We start from the raw sequence: 17,048 nt of genomic DNA, 5'->3' as shown, positions 1-17,048 counted from the left end.
CCCACATTAAAATGATTCCTGTGATGCTATTGTCTGTGTTTTGGAACTGCATTCCTTGTTTGAACTAACTGAATGTATTTTGCAGAAGCCACGTACAAGCAAAGAATGGTGCTCAGTAGTGTAACTCAGTTACTTCTCTCAGTTCCTAACCAACCATTTCACTACAGTCTATCTCCTAGATTGATATCACTGAACTATGTTGGCTATGTTCATAGCATGATCAAATCCTGGATGTGGAGAGAACTTCCATTATGGAAATTTGAGGAGCAAGAGGAGGGCAGGATTACCAGTACATTTTCCGAGCATCAGATTATTCAACATTGCTTTGGGTTAGATTGAAAAATTGTCTATAACATCTTTAAAAAGTGGGTACAAAACACACCTCTAATGATGGACTATTAATAGTATGAGGATATTATGTATGGTGAAACTTACTTGACATTTGAGACAAGTGGTTAGATGATACCACCATCATTCATTTCTGCTTTTTCTTCCATTTCTGTACTTAATTGTGACAACAGAAACATATTAGATATCGAATTAAGAAAGACCATGAAAACAAAGATAAGGGGAAAGTTAAAAAAAGACCTAGATTGGGAGAGAGAACTAGGTGAATGGTAAACTTTCTTCAGTGCATCAGTTTCCTCTCATTAACATTAACTTGTCCATTGCCACAGCAGGTATTGTGTACAACCAGATTCAACTTTACCTGCAATTCATGCATATCTTTTTACATACTAACTTTATATAAAAGATCCAGGGGTTGGTGCTTAGGTGTGTTACTGACTACAGCCTTTGAATAACCTCCAGTTGATTTAATTAAATCTCCTCCCATCTTAGTGAGTACCCTTTTAACATTCTCTCAACCTTCACTAAAAAATTGTAGGACTTTGTGATTCTCCTAGATTCCTCCCATAATAGTCACGAACATTTTGTAGATGATCTACATACAAAAGAAGAAATACTCTTTTACAGAATGTCTTCTGCAAGACTGCAGCACAGAATTACATCAGCTCTAGATTCTTCCCATAATAGTCACGAACATTTTGTAGATGATCTACATACAAAAGAAGAAATACTCTTTTACAGAATGTCTTCTGCAAGACTGGAGCACAGAATTACATCAGCTCTCCTTTAACTTTCCTACATGAATGCCACAAAATTTTGCAAATATGAACCTGTTTTCCTGCGTTCTCGATATCCACCCAATTATAACTCAAGTCCCTGATGCTATACCATTTCTTTCGTGATGTTCTCTTCTATATTCAATTGTTATTTTATTGACCTAGCCCACTATTTTCTGTCTTCGCTTCTCCCACCTCCTCCACTTTGATGGCACATTTTCCCTTCCAGGAGTGTCTACATTTCATTGGTAGAAACACTATAAAATCTTATAATTTACTCCACAGACTAGCAGATTTATTGCAGTTAATGGTATCTTTTTCAGTGGACTGCCCACACCCAACCTGCTCAGGGCATGGCTTTTGTGCAGAGGGTGTGTGCATTTGCAAGAAAGGCTGGAAAGGAGCTGACTGCAGTCAGATGGACAATGATGCACTTCAGTGTCTGCCAGATTGTTCTGGGCATGGCAACTTTGACCTTGAGACCCAGACATGTAGCTGTGAACCAATGTGGTCTGGCGATGATTGTTCACGAGGTGAGACTACAGTTTTTTCATTATTTCCACAACTTCTTCACATAAATTTTCATGAAACAAGCTGAAGAGGTTTATTACGTAGTACAAAGTTACATGCAAATTGTTTACATGGTTCATAAGTGTACATGAAATCATACATTTGAGGTCTATCAATGCTAACAGCAGTCATTCAGACCTCCAAAAGTATCAGTGCTAAAATATTATGAAGTGCAGATGATGTGACATAAGTGGACAGTTTGAAACAATATAGATTACTGATTTGCCAGGAAAACTATGATCATGTGTTACATGGGTATTATTTATTATTTAAATACAAGTTAGCACATTAGCACAGGATAGCAGCATATAATTTTTCCTAATTGTGCATATTACATTCGAAAAATGTCATGAAAATTAATACTTGTACACAAGACAGTTTAGCAAATGTACTTAAAGTTACTAACACTCTCTGAAGACAATGAAAACCAGAATGAATGGCAGTAATAAATCAGTAATACAGTTGTGAGTCATCGACACTCTCGTATTCCACTGATTTAAATGTGCTATCATCCATACAAGGTTAAACTAATATAAGGAATACTGGTGTGTACTGCCAGAGATAAACCAACTGGTTGAGCCAATATGAAAGCATTTTGCAAACACTGACAGAACTTATGAGAGAATTATTGGAAGCTACACAAAGATCTCAATGAAATGTTGAATTAGTTTAGAGAGCCAGTGTTTGAGGTTCAACTATACAATGATCTTACTGGCACCATATCTATCATGTAAGGTGCATATGAGCAGGGGAGATAAGGATGTGTAAAGGGGCACAATTTTATTCTCCTATACCTTCATTTGTGGATTTAAGAGGGCAGATACATCTCAAAATCTTCAAAAAATCAATATTTCATTTTTTTAAATTTCTGTAATAGTTTTGAAGTTATTAACTAAATAGTAAAGCTATGCCCTCCATCTGTCAGTCATAGCCACATACCCTGAGAGTAACACTCTATTTTCCTTGAGTCAAATTTTGTGTGTCAAAATTTCTCATATTGTTGTATACAGTTTTGAAACTATATTTCTCACACTTGTAGTCATCAGTTGGAAGCTAAATTTCTCATACTTGCAGCCACCTTGTGTGACATAAACTGTAAACATTTCCTTATGATTTTTAAACAGATCACATGTTTATATTATTCTTATTGCAAGGGTTATGAAAGGTGGAAAGATAAAAAAATGATATGGCTTATGCAGAATGGATGGAAAGACATGAACTAATGTTTTCACTTACCCATAGCGGTACCGCAGATGCTATGAAGTGGAAAGAATGAAAAGTTTTATTCTGCAATTGGAGATCGAGTGAGGTGCACAACATATTAATTATGCTGGTGATGGTGATACCAAATCCTTCGTGATTGTTTCTCAGTTAAAGCCTCATCGACTTAATAACCCTATCACTAAACCGCACTGTGTTGCCCATGTCCAAAAGAGGATGGATGCACAGTTAAGAAAAATAAAGTTAGGGTAGAAAGCTCTCTGATGGAAAACCTCTATGTGATAAAAAGTGACTGACATGCTGCCATAAGTACAATAACCTAATATTATGGGAATGAAATTAAGGAATTAAGGAAAATTCTGATTGTTTTATTAACATGACAGCAGCTATACATGGGTTAAGCTATATGATATCACAAACTGGCCGTGACCGGGGGGGGGGCGAATGGGGTGTGTGCCCCAGGCAGTTATTTCGGGGGCACCAAATTCATATTCTTGAAGAAGAAAAACCATGTTTCACAAAGTGCCCGCTTCCAGCGCACATTGGTCTATCGATTATTTTGAAATGTGCCCCTTTTGGTATTTGAATATTTTTTACACATTCTAAGTTGAATTCTGAATGAATCATAAGTTGATTTTTGAGTGTGTGCATAGTGTCTGTGATGCTTCTGCCAGGGGAACCCTATCACATCAAGAAATAAAAAACTTTGCCACAGACAAAAGGGGACGGGATTATATGAACTCAGATGAATAAGCACGAACGGGTGAATACCAGTCGCTGTTTGTTTACATGGTTGGGTATGTGAATGATAAACACTGTTATAATTATTACCAAAATTTATAGAGTCAGAGTACCAGAGTGGAAATAAATGTCTAACAGGAATAACAGTTAAGAAATATTACATATTATCTTCTAGGTGCAACCAAGAAAATGAAATTTTGGCAGAAAATTTTTGCCCGACCTGTACACTACTTCTCTGAATAGTGCAAAAAACACATTGTATGAACATATAATAACACCAAACAGGTGAGTAAACATGGGATAACTAAACCGGTGATTCTGGCACAGTTGGGGAAGTTAACCGGAGAATAAGTTTTGTCAATAGCAGGAGTAGTCACAGAATTAATGACGACAAAATTGTTTGTTAGAACAAGGAAGGAGGAGAAACAGGGATATCACACAAGTCATATGGACAATTCAAAATTTATACAAAAGCACTACTACTACTTTTCGATCTCATGCTTGAGAAACTGGAGTATATGACTGAAATGTGAAACTACTTCCCAACATAAAATTTTTTGCTTGTAATAGGCCTAATAGGCCTTTGATATTGGTCCCCGTGAATTATATTCTTTCATGTTATTTATGTAAATGAGGTAGATAAAAAGACCATTTGTGCCAAAACAGTCTTGCTTATTTGGCTTGTGTTACAATTGCTGCAGTATTAGATAGGCCTATTTCGTTTTATCTAGCAAACAGTGACAAAATAGACGTAATCAAATTGAGAAACCACAAGTCTTGGGTATTATTCGTATTAACAGCTTTTTCAGTATTAGACAACAACATTTCAATTTTCATGTAGCAAAATGTTTTACAAGCTTTGATGATGAGGTAATAGATTCTTTTGCAGAAAGGAAAGCATGCTGTGTAAAGCTGTAGCAAGATTAGAGAGATAAGAATGCTGGGATCTAAGGATTGAAGAAATGCATATTGTCTTGCTTGTCTCTTGTCTTTACTGGTTTTATGTTTGCTATATAGACAGTAAAGAGAGGAAATTTTCGGGAGAGTTCTTATGATCCCAGTCACAAATAATCCCACATAGTATTAGTTGTGCTTCTTTTAAAGTGGGAGCAGAATATAGCTGTCTGACTGGGAGTAAAAGAGGCACCTCAGAACATTTTAATTTTCACTGTCCTGAACATAGGTTTGATGGCTTCCATTACAAAATATACGTGTTTGAATTTTGAATTCCACAGAGTGAAATATAGTGACATGTGATAGATAGAAGAATGCTGTTTGAAGAGACACGACACTGCACTGAGACACTTAAGACTATACAACATATATGTTTCATATATCAAACTCTTCGAAATATTTGCATCACAAAATGAACATATTTTTGAAAAATCTTTTTTTTTATGTCCTATTTCAAACACTCAAGTGAGAGGGGAGGGGGGGGGGGGGGTTGCCGCTATCAAGTTTTAGTCCCGGTTCGTAAATATTGTAGATCCTAGGCTGATCACAAATGCTCTTCTGATTCCAACTTGATGCTTTATTTTTGTTCCACGGGAAATGAGTTGTGGTGCATATATCAATGTGCTATGTCTGAAGGATCTGATAATAGCTATAGGCACAAATATACTTTACCAGCTGCAGTGATGGAACCTATCAAGCCTGTGTTCAAAAATTTAGTTACCATGGAGCTCTTAAAAAGATGTGTTGGTGCCAATACACAAAATTTTAATGACTTACTGAACAGAAAAACTTACAAAGGTTGTCTCAAAGCTAGATTTTGTAGGAAAACGATTATTAAGATTGCAACTAATGATGCACTGATTACATTCAATGAAGACATGAAATGGAGACTGGATATAATTAAGTAATTGGGAACTGAACCTGGGAAGTTTTGTAAACTTGCATTGGATGAAATGGATACAGTGCAAATAAAGTCAGGAGAGAAAAGAAAGCTACAAACAACGAATGAGGCAAGAAAAAGAAGGAGAATGTTCAGATAGGAAGACAGATCACTAGTCATCATTAGAAGGGACAAGCTACTCTGCTGGAGGTTTTTGATTTACAACAGCAAAGGTATGAAAAATGCATTAGCAATGTTTAACACTCATTTCCCAGACTTCTTGATCTGTTTCCCTCATAACTCAAAAACTAAGTAAAATAAATCTTTGAAATTTTTTTCGGTATATTTGACTACGTAATATCAACAGAATCAAGCAAAATCAGGTCACTCTGCTGTTCATGATTTGAAGCATAATTCAAAATATTATTTATTTTATTATGTAATTAAAAGAGCTCTGTTTTGTAACCATTTATTTCACCAATAAAGTAAACCAAAAACAACATTAAAAAGTTTGAAACTACTCTACATATGAGGGAAATGATATAGTATGACTGTTGAACAGTTGCCATTTTGGAAATATTTAAAAGGGAGTACACATAGTTTATTTATGGTAGATTATATATTTATTCCACATAAGAAGATAACTATCAACTTTTATTCTTATAGGTTTACTGTGGTAGGTAAAAAAAATTATTGAACATTGACAAATTTTTGCTGTTTTAAGCTGTACTGCCCCCTAACGTGAAAGAGGATAGCTGATACTGTTTCTGGCATGCGTTGTACTTTGGCTTGCGGAATATATATGTAAATGTAAAATAAATTTTTAATTTGTTACAGAACTGTGTGATCTTGACTGTGGACCTCATGGCCACTGCGTGGGAGATTCCTGTATGTGCAATGCTGGATGGTCCGGGGAATATTGCAATCTAAAGCAGTGTGATCCGAGGTATGCATTAGAAATTAATAAAAGAAACTTTCTTTCCATAAACTCTGTTTGTAACACAAAAAATAGCTCTGGTGTTACTTAATGTACTCATTCATTTTCATAATCAGCACATCATTTCTGCTTGATGAAAGTTACAATGGTGTTTATTGAAAACACAGATGGAAAAAATCAATCAACACTCTGTATCTTATTACAAACTAATTAACTTAGTTCAAATTCTGTCATAAATTTTATGTTTTCATTGTAGTAATGTTACAGAGTCATTGTCAATTAAATTACATACTGATTCTATTATGTCAAGAGCAACATGAGGTCTCATGTCTGCTAAATTTGATGCAAAACTGATAGCACACTGAAATAATACCAGGTGTATATCATTCACAGAACTGAAGTCCTGCCTACCACAGGAAGATTTTGATATTTAGTATTTTAAACTGAGACTTAACATCATTTTGAGAATAATCAAATGAACTGTTTAAAAATTATTATTATCCATTGATTAAATCAGAATGGTTTGTTGCATAAATATAACTCCTGTAAAAACGTAACCATAAGCTTTGTATTTTCTGATAACAACAAAATTCTTTATCTATTGCCCCTTGAATCCTAGGACTTAACAGCCATCACCTTTGAGAGCTCAGTATGCATCTCATCTCATTTCTTGCTTGCAATTTAATCAGATTGCATTATTTTCCTAATGCCCAGCACAAGCACATGTTTACAATGTGGATTTGATGACAGGAATCTTTCTTCAAAGGAAATTTAGTAAGAAACTGTTGCATATGTTACTCATCTCAGCATCTTTTCTCTACATTTTAGTACTCCTTCATAAATTAAATGGGAGCGATATCATGTCACAACATCCTCTTTTCTTCTGTGATTGTTTCATCCTTTAAAATTAAATAGTTATTACCTATACTCATCAAATTATTATTATTGTTATTATTATCCACTAGGACTTTCCATTGCTGCAGAGAACATAAACACTTCTTTACGAAAATGTCTTTCTTATTACAAAGATGGATACAGACACTAATCACACTCTTTTTAAAAGAACAATATTTCCTGCCACTCCAGATGGATAATGTTCTCCTTTGTAAAATACTGTGGGACTGTGTAAGTAAGAAAACAGACTGGTTTATTGTGGCTCAGTCCTGAAGAATATCTCTGCAATTGTTGTCGGTAAATGTAAGATAGTGTCCAGACACTCATACATCACATAGGAACCAAAATTGAGGTTATCAAAGCAAAAGCAGAACTGATGAACTCCATTTACAAAGGAAAATCCAAGAGTGCTGCTGCCCTATGTAATATTGGCATCACTACAAAAATGAGTGCTACAGAATAGTAGTGTTAGTGGCACTGAGAAACAGCTGAAATTGTAAAAGTTTACAGGGCTCAGTGGAATTCCTGTCAGGTTCTACACAGAGTGTGCAACACAATTAAAGGGTCACTTCTTTAATCCCTCTAATTGTCTGCCAGTATGATGCAGGAGTTTGTAAATTTGGCTCAAATATGTCTACAACCTTCCTTTGTAATGGTGCAAAAGTGTGGTGCCCTGAATGGTGACGCTTCAAACAGCAAGGTGTCGACGCAGGGTACAGAGGTTCATGTGAGGTGTAAGATGTGTTATGATGTCACATTGGCACAAAACTTCACAATGATTATGCCTAATGCCACAGTGGACATGTCACACATTTGGAAGGTTGTCACATGCCTCTTATCCATATTTCACCCCTTCTGCAACAGAGATCAGAACTGTGATGCCTAGCATTGAAATCTTACAGTTTTATTATAAGTGGCTGAGGAAAACATTTCAGACACATCACTGCTCAAAACTGACATGAATAGGCTCCTGGAGGTGGCATTAAGGGCATGAAACCACCTCTTCCCAAGGGGAACTTATCCCCACACATTTCTCCATTGAAAACAATACCTTTGGAGTATAGTGTGACAACAATTTTTGCTTTGGTACACGGTGTGGAGCCACTAGAGACCCTTCAAAACCATCTGAAGCAGCAAAGGCTGTGTATGTGTTTTCAGCCCTCCTGTTTCACGCATTCCTGTGGCATAATCTGGGGTGTTCAATGTTGGCATGTGGATGAATAAAATGGTAAAGTGTCCCTCTAAGACCTGCCAGTTCAACAACACCCTCGGTGCCACCTGCACACCTTCATTGAGCACTTTAAAAATGTACGTGCACAGAGATTTTGACATCCATTCAGCTAAGTGGTGCTCTGCTGCTGCTCTAGTGCCTGAGGGCAGGCAATTGATTTGGCATATCTTGGATTCCGGCCACCTGCAAGCAGGCAGTGTGTGGTATGCATACCAGATAAGACTAACAAGGGACAAAGAACCTATAGATCACAGCTTTGTTCAGCCCTTGCATCATGCTTAAAAACATGGAACTGTCAGACACCAAGTATCTTACAAAAAAGTTGCGAAGTTTCAAGAACAGTGAGGAGTCTAGGAATATACTACGACCTCATATAAAGTGAAACCCAGCTTTTACGCTTCAAAATAATGGTGTAAAATGCAGGAAAATGTAAAACATGGGAAATAACGTTTTAAGCTATAAAAGTTATGCATAGGATACCCCCTTGCATTTTCGCTCTTTATGTATATTTGTACGTAACAGGCATCAAAAGACTTGTCAGAGACTCTTTTATTATCTAATAAAGATTTAGTATCTAGTAGAGGTTTATTATCTAATAGAAACCACTGATGTAACTGGAATTGACAACTCTCTGGGAAGTAGCAACATTTGACTTAATTTCAGACATCATAATCGATGTTTTTGGAAAGCCTACAGCTATCATTCATTTTTAAAATAGTGAAATACTGCACTAGTTACATATTTTTTCATGCTTAAAGATGTGTTTCGAGAACTTTTCTCATTGTCAGGTGCAAATATGCACATAAGTATTTTGTGTGGTTTTTGAATATGTGTTATTCTGCCTCTTGAGGTTATCAGGTACTGTGCCTCCTCAGTTATGTAGAAAAACACATACACACAAACTATCACTCACACTGTTTGTATAACATCACAAAAAATAAAATGAAAATACTGCACCTGACAATGAGAATAAATTCTCAAAACACATTTTGCTCAGCATGAGAAAAATTCTTAACTGGCATTGTGATTAAACTAAAAACATTTGAGCAATGCAAAGTGAATGACGGTGTCAACTAGGGCTACAAGATGCCGAACGTCGAAACTCACAAAATATGGTTCGACAAATGTGTCACGATGACCTCAACAGTGCATTTGCATGGTAGAGAGTTTGAAAATGGTTATGAATGGTCATGATATCTTTATTCGAACGAACCTAGTTACTCCCATTGGCCATCGCACCAAGTAGTGCTTGGCAGCGGGTCAAATCTGCAGAGTAGAGCGCCCTGGTGTCAAGAAACTTAACCATGTAATATTTGTAAACACCACTGGGTGGCCAATATCATGCCAGTGTCATTGTTTCTCTGACAAATATTTTTTGTAATGCGTAAATCGCGGGAAAATTATAAATATGTTGATGCAAAATCGGGTGCAAATTAACATTGCAGACATAGAAAATTTGATAGGAACAATAACAAATGTCGTAAATGGCGGGAAAGCCTTAATTCCAGGAACGTAAAAGTGGGTTTATACTGTATATCACTCTCGTAAGGACAACAAAGACTGGATTAGACTAGTTGCAGTGTGCGTAGCTCCATACTCGGCATATGATCTCAGATTTCTATCCAACTATCTTGAACTAGTTTTTTGTACTTTCAGTAAATTATACCAGATAATTCTGCAGAAAATTATGCGCAGGTTCTTGTCCATCTGACACTTCTGTTTTGTTTCAACTTATATCATCACACAAACTGCAATTAAAAATTAATTTTCTTGGTGATGTGAAAGCTGTTAATGATTAACTGTTGTACAAGATATATTAGTTATTATTGGACTTAAAAATAAAACATTCCATTGTTAACATGAAGTACTGTTTTTAGGTGTAATGAACATGGTCAATGCAAGAATGGCACATGCCTCTGTGTGACGGGGTGGAATGGTCGTCACTGTACTTTGGAAGGATGTCCAAACAGCTGCAGTGCTCATGGACAGTGTCGTGTAAATGGTGATGGTGCCTGGGAATGTCGCTGTCATGATGGCTGGGATGGACATGATTGCAGCGTACCACTGGAACAAAGTTGCAATGACAATCGGGATAATGACAGAGGTCAGTAAAATTATTGTAATGAGTAAATCATTTGGGACTAAAATTCTGCAGTAAATAAATGTGGAAAAAGAGGATGACTGACACTAAACAAACATAACTGCACATCATAAGCTAAGTAATGTGATGTACATCTATGAGAATAAGTTTGATATTTGAATCTCTACCTCTTTTTAAGTAAATTAAAAAGAAGAAAAGGGTAGGGGGGATAATTAAATCCAACAATTTATAATTTAATTTGTTAGTTTTCTTCAAATTTCTTTGAGTGTTGTCTCATTACATTGTTTCTACATAACTTCCCCATTTATTTCTTTTTTATTTTTTTCTCATGTCTCTTCATATGTTCAAGAATGTAGTGTTTAACGACAGTAATTCTGTTGAATGCAGCATACTCTTTGCTCTGTCTGGCAAATCATAAGGAATGATTAATAACAAATTTTATTTAGATGGCCTGGTGGACTGTGAAGATCCAGAATGTTGCACAAATCACATTTGTCGCAGTAGCCAGTTGTGTGTGATGTCACCAAAGCCTATTGATATTCTGCTGCGCAAACAGCCTCCAGCTATAACCGCTTCATTTTTTGAGCGAATGAAGTTCCTCATTGAGGAAGGAAGCCTACAGAATTATGCTCGTCAGGAATCATTCAATGAAAGGTAGGACAATTGTAACCATTCAATTCATGTTTTGTGTTACATGCTTCTTTTCAAACAATAGTCAAGTGATAAACATGTCCTTATTGTGTGTTCTTCTTCTGTGACCCTTTACTTGAACTTGATGTTCACCAGTTTTTACATCTGCTTTGTTGTGCCCATTGTGAAATTACCGATCCTGTTTTGTATGTTAGTATATGTCTATCTGTTCTTGTGTGAGAGAGGAGATACGTGTGTATGTGTCACAGAACTGACAGCACTGATTTTGTTTCTTATTTTCAAAGAAAACTGTGTTTCAGTGCCATTGTTTTAATGTGGCACTAAAAACTATTAGTGACAGTTAAGATTTCGTATTTAACTGTGATCAGGAGTTGTGATTTCGCATTTCTTGTGATGAACTGCACAGAAAACTAAGAAAAATTCAAGATTTACCACACGAGATAGAAGGAAACACACTGGGGAAGCACATTTAAGAATTGATACAGTCTTATTGCAGCTGTTTGTCCCCTGTAATTTTTGGATGAAAACTATCACCCATCAGCTTTATAATTTGATGAAAAATATCGGCCAGATAATATCAGCAGAATTTTGTTCCTTTCAGTACGGTAAAGATATTTTTTTTTTTTTGTCCCTGTTTTCCATAAACAACCAGTTTTCAGGATTCAGATACAGTAAAAATACTTTTAGTGAAAATATAATGAAACACAGACACAAAAAACTAATTTTTTAATACACAATTTTAACCATTCTTGATTAAATGGCCGCAAAGTCCTGAACATGATGCGTAAACCTAATTACCCATATTGCCCTTTACTTTAACTTAGGGGTAATTGTAAATTAATTCTGTAAATGATAACTGAGGGTAATATCTTACCACTTTGGCTAACTGTGTGGGCTTGTTTCTCCCTGTGCTGCCACAGTGTGTTCTGGAATCACTTCAATTCAAGGTAAGATCTTCAAGTACGCAGATGGCCTACACATTCATACAGTCAATGATCTGGGGTAGTTTTGAACATGTGTAATGCATCTCTGGTTTTCTTCTCATATTAGGAAAATTAGGGAAAGCACTTACTGTTTTTACAGTAGTGTTTGATAAATTTGTGTTTAGTGTTTGACACTTGTAAATGTTGCATGGTTAATTTTCAAATTTTGACCTACTGTTGTCTTTCGTGGCTTTTAAGTTTGCTTCATCCTCACTCTGTATCTTGTGTTGTCATTTCACATATAGATATTTAGTAATAGATTGAAAAAAGTTAGTCATGATATAGTGACTTATAGAAAATTTGTTTAAACACAAATTAAATAGCTGTAGGTATTATTTGTTTCTATATTAATCAGTAATTGAGTATACAGTTACACAAAATTACTATCATCATGCATGTTTCATGACACATGTCTTTAACAAAGGAAGTACAGTATGCAAATAGTTCTTGGCTTTTATATGACAATTGTAAATATATATAATAGTAACACAAAAGCTACAGGTTTTTGAAAATGTGTAACAATCAGATAAAATTCTCTTTAAATTCTGCTGTGCTAATAATAATGGACAATAAATATGCAAGAGTTAAAATAAACCAATACTAGATGTCAAAACATAGTCTATCATTTTATTTCATTCTTTTTGAAGTGATCCCTAATTGTTTCAGTCGATCTGCTGTTGTACGTGGCCAAGTTGTCACAGCCATGGGAATGGGACTGATGGGTGTCCGAGTGAGCACTAGTACCCCTCTGGAAGGATTTACACTGACTCGAGAAGATGGCTGGTTTGATCTTTTGGTGAATGGTGGAGGCGCAGTCACACTGCAGTTTGGACGAAGCCCTTTCAGACCACAAAGTCATATTGTCAATGTTCCATGGAATGAGGTACAGAAAATATTTTTGCAAATAAAATAATATCTTATGAGTAAATATATATAAATTAGAACTGTGAACTGGATATTTTTCTAAATTAGAATTTCAAATTCGTCTAAAGGGAAAGCATACCACAATTATCAAGAATCTAGTAGATTTAATCAGGGGAATCCTGTGGGCCTGGACAAGAAACACGCCGTAGCAGAATCACATGAATTTTGTTTGCAGTAAAACAGTTTTGTAACAGTTAACAACAGATCTGATGATGTTGCACTGTATGTGACATTAACTCAGAAATAGGAAACTGAAGATGTGCAGGGCTGGTTTGAGGCCAAGTGATACAAGCCACCACTTTGAGCACCAAGCTGAGAGATGTAACAGAGGCACCACAATGGTAAGATTTATGTACAGGATGTATCACAATTCGCAGCAGGTGCTTAGGGCACCGAGCTTAGAGGGGTATCCAAGTGCAAGACTTTTATACAGTGTATATCACAGTTAGTAGTGAAAACTGACATAGGTCAAAATGTATGAGGGATACGGAGGGAGGGAGGGCACACCAGATGTTCTTGAACCAACCCTGCAGATATGTCAAGAAAATAACCAGTGTTGCTGACCTGTCTTACAGTCCTCCAACAATAAGTGAGGAAACAGGAGTAATTATGGAATCTTCTCATTCTTTATCAACTTAGTGGAAAGAAGTTGTGCGTAATCAAACCAAAAAATATTTTTATTCCGGTTGTTCTGTATACATTGGAGCATTACTAGAAATAGAGCAGCAAGTTTTGCTGTATTAAGTAGTGTAAAATATTGGTTTGTGTTTAAAAAGGGAAAGAGCATACATTAATACATCAAACAATAAACAGAAAACCGTGCACTGTTAGAACAGCACCAATAAATGTAAGGGTTGGCACAGTACTAAAATTAATCCACTTCCACCCAAGCACCTATCAAAGTAACTCGAACAGAAACACAACAGGCACCAACTAATTATGTCACTCTCAAAAATGTGTGAACTCTTTGTTAACTGTGCACCAAGTAAAGTAGCAAAATAAATGTCCAAATCCAGAATTTGTATCAGAATTGTGATACAAGTTGGTATATTTCCTGATAGGCTAGAATTACTAGGATTTGACTTAAGGATATATTATTCATAATGATTTTCTGACTCTTTCTTAGTTTGTGAGTGCTTTGCGTACTTCTCATTGCAAGTTTACTGACATGTGAGAAGACTTCCGGCCACAAACACACTATATTTTGATAGTCTTCTTTCTAGTGTGTTCCTCCAAAAATGTGTCAAAAATTATTATATAGGTTTAAATCAGTTCGAGTTCTGAAGGTATCCAACAGCTTGTGTATACTGTACAACACTTAAATGATAATTATGTTATATTGGGAAACAATAAAATTTTAATGTGTGAAAATTATGTTACTATATAAACTTTTATTCCCTTATCTTTTTCATCTTACAGGTTGTAATAATTGATACGGTGGTCATGAGCACTGGCGATGAGAAACCAGTTGCAGCTGTGCCTCATTCATGTGCTGCACATGACTATGATCTTATGAAGCCTGTTGTTCTGGCAACATGGAAACATGGCTTTCAGGGAGCATGTCCAGACAAGAGTGCTATTTTAGCTGAATCACAGGTACGAATTTACCAATCATATTTACATACAAAGAGCACTTTTAATGTGTTTTTGTTGTGTCTAATATGATATTTAATAAACTGTTTGGAAGGGTTAGAGCTGTGTTAATGACAAGATCATTAGAGATGGCGCAAGCTCATATTGGACAGTGACAGAGTAAGAAATTGGCCATATCCTTTGCACCATTAAATTTAGTTGACTGGAGGATGCCATGGAAAAGTTAAATCTGGATGGTTGAGCAAGGATTTAAACTCTACTCATACTGATTGTTACAGTAATCTGTTTCTTAACCACTGTACCACTTTACTCAATGAGTAAACTGTTGAATAATGTAGATAATTTATCTGGTTCCAGTAAAATATGCTGCACTGTCATGTTACACATGTCAAGTGCGTAGAAAAAAAAAAAGATTGAAGACAGTCAGTATAAACTCTTAACAACATTGGTCTCATTTCCATTAAACTGTCTCACCAAAATAAGTGCTGTGTCTAATTCCATTGCTCATCAGTGTTAATCATATGTTATTGGGAGAATTTGGAACAAACTATCTGGATAAGTGTAGGTTAATTTATTCTGATTAACTTTATAGTAAATCACTAATAAGTCAAGATTTGATATTACAGTTAACAGACAAACTGATAACACTATACTTTACCACATTTAAATCTTTTTGTTTCTTGGCGAATACATCTTATTACATCACTGCGATGACATATCCCTTATTGTGCTAAAATTTTAACTGATATGTTATGTTTGTACTCTTCAGAAAAAGGCAATAGTGCCTTTATTTACTGTGGGCTCTTACAAAAGTTCATGTTTCTCCTAACATTACATTACCTAAATCTGACCTGGGATGGAAAGTTGCTGTCACATGTATATGTGAATCATGTAATCTGTGCTAAATATTACCAGGTGTTACTTTATTGCTCTTTGTGTACACAGATTCAAATAACAAAATATATCCACATGTAATTGGTTATAAAAACTTTCATAAGACCACAGTCACTTTAGTCAGAGTAGTCTCCATTCCCTCATTAAGTTTGCACTGTATCACCTTCTCTGTTTCTATTATGTCTCCATGAGGCAAAGGAAAATCAGTGTTTTGGAACTTGAAAACAATTCACATTGCTAGTGAACATATAATTCTCTTTTCAACACATCAGTTGTTAACCATCATTTTTCCAGAATATTATTACTTATTGAATATAAATAAATAAATGCTACATACTGTATTCAAATGAAAAGTGCCTACTGGTCAAGTATTTTGCATAGATGAAAAGCTGGCATTTTAATAGGTCATAAACAGGCTCGTTTAATTGTTGTCAGTGGAATAATAATACTTATAAATGTTTGTACCACCTAATGAAGGCATACTACTTGGTTCAAGCCGAGAGAAGAGTTAATGTTAACTAGACAAAATATTTTCAGTAAACGATGTACTTTGACAACCAATAACATCACCAGTGGAATTTGCATTTGCCCATTTGTTGTTATTTCTCATAGCTGTTACTCACTTAGTATCCAGGTTATTGTATGTAGGCTTATATTTGTTCTCGCATAAATACATTCTGGAGTATATTTTCTTACAAGGAATCATTGCTTGAAACCTGAAGACATCATCAAAGAAAAAACAAACCTTTAAAGTTTAGTCCTAACAGACACTGCTTCTCACTTTTCAGGTTGTACAAGAAAGCCTCCAGATACCCGGTACTGGTCTTAATTTAGTATACCACAGTTCAAGAGCTGCTGGTTATCTTTCAACAATACAGTTGCAGCTTACACCAGAAACTATACCTTCATCTTTGAAACTGATTCACTTGCGAATCACCATTGAAGGCATACTTTTTGAAAAAACATTTGAAGCAGATCCCGTAATCAAATTTACTTATGCATGGAACAGATTAAATGTTTACAGGTAAACAGAATTATTTTTATTGTTATTATTTTGAGTAATTTTATGAAAAGCTTTTTTTCAGTTTTCTGTTGGCATGGCCCTTTTCGTTATCTCAGCTCTCAACTATCTGTCTGCCTCTGAAATCACCTTCCTGACTGTATGTTTGTGAAACCTCCTGGCAAATTAAACACTGCAGAGTGGAAATTTCATTCTGGAAACATCCCCCAGGCTGTGACTAAGTCATGTCTCCGCAATATCCTTTCTTCCAGGAGTGCTAGTTTTGCAAGGTCTGCAGGGAGCTTCTGTGAAGTTTGGAAGGTAGGAGATGAGGTACTGGCAGAATTAAA

The 17,048-nt window shown here is 35.7% G+C and overlaps 1 protein-coding gene across 1 annotated transcript in view; it reads left to right on the top strand.

The window, feature by feature from the left end:
* The window catches only part of LOC124622892 (teneurin-m), a 119,166-nt gene that overhangs the window by 74,841 nt on the left and 27,277 nt on the right, over positions 1–17,048 (top strand). The window contains exons 9-16 of the mRNA XM_047148682.1: positions 1,448–1,657; positions 6,328–6,436; positions 10,430–10,656; positions 11,100–11,307; positions 12,225–12,251; positions 12,954–13,170; positions 14,631–14,807; positions 16,487–16,722. Coding sequence (XP_047004638.1) covers positions 1,448–1,657; positions 6,328–6,436; positions 10,430–10,656; positions 11,100–11,307; positions 12,225–12,251; positions 12,954–13,170; positions 14,631–14,807; positions 16,487–16,722 — 1,411 coding nt within the window. The remainder of the gene's footprint in view (positions 1–1,447; positions 1,658–6,327; positions 6,437–10,429; positions 10,657–11,099; positions 11,308–12,224; positions 12,252–12,953; positions 13,171–14,630; positions 14,808–16,486; positions 16,723–17,048) is intronic.

Source organism: Schistocerca americana, chromosome 7 (assembly GCF_021461395.2).
Source record: "Schistocerca americana isolate TAMUIC-IGC-003095 chromosome 7, iqSchAmer2.1, whole genome shotgun sequence".
NCBI lineage: Eukaryota > Metazoa > Arthropoda > Insecta > Orthoptera > Acrididae > Schistocerca > Schistocerca americana.
Note: the sequence above shows the minus strand (reverse complement) of the source record. Positions and strands in the feature narration are given on the sequence as shown.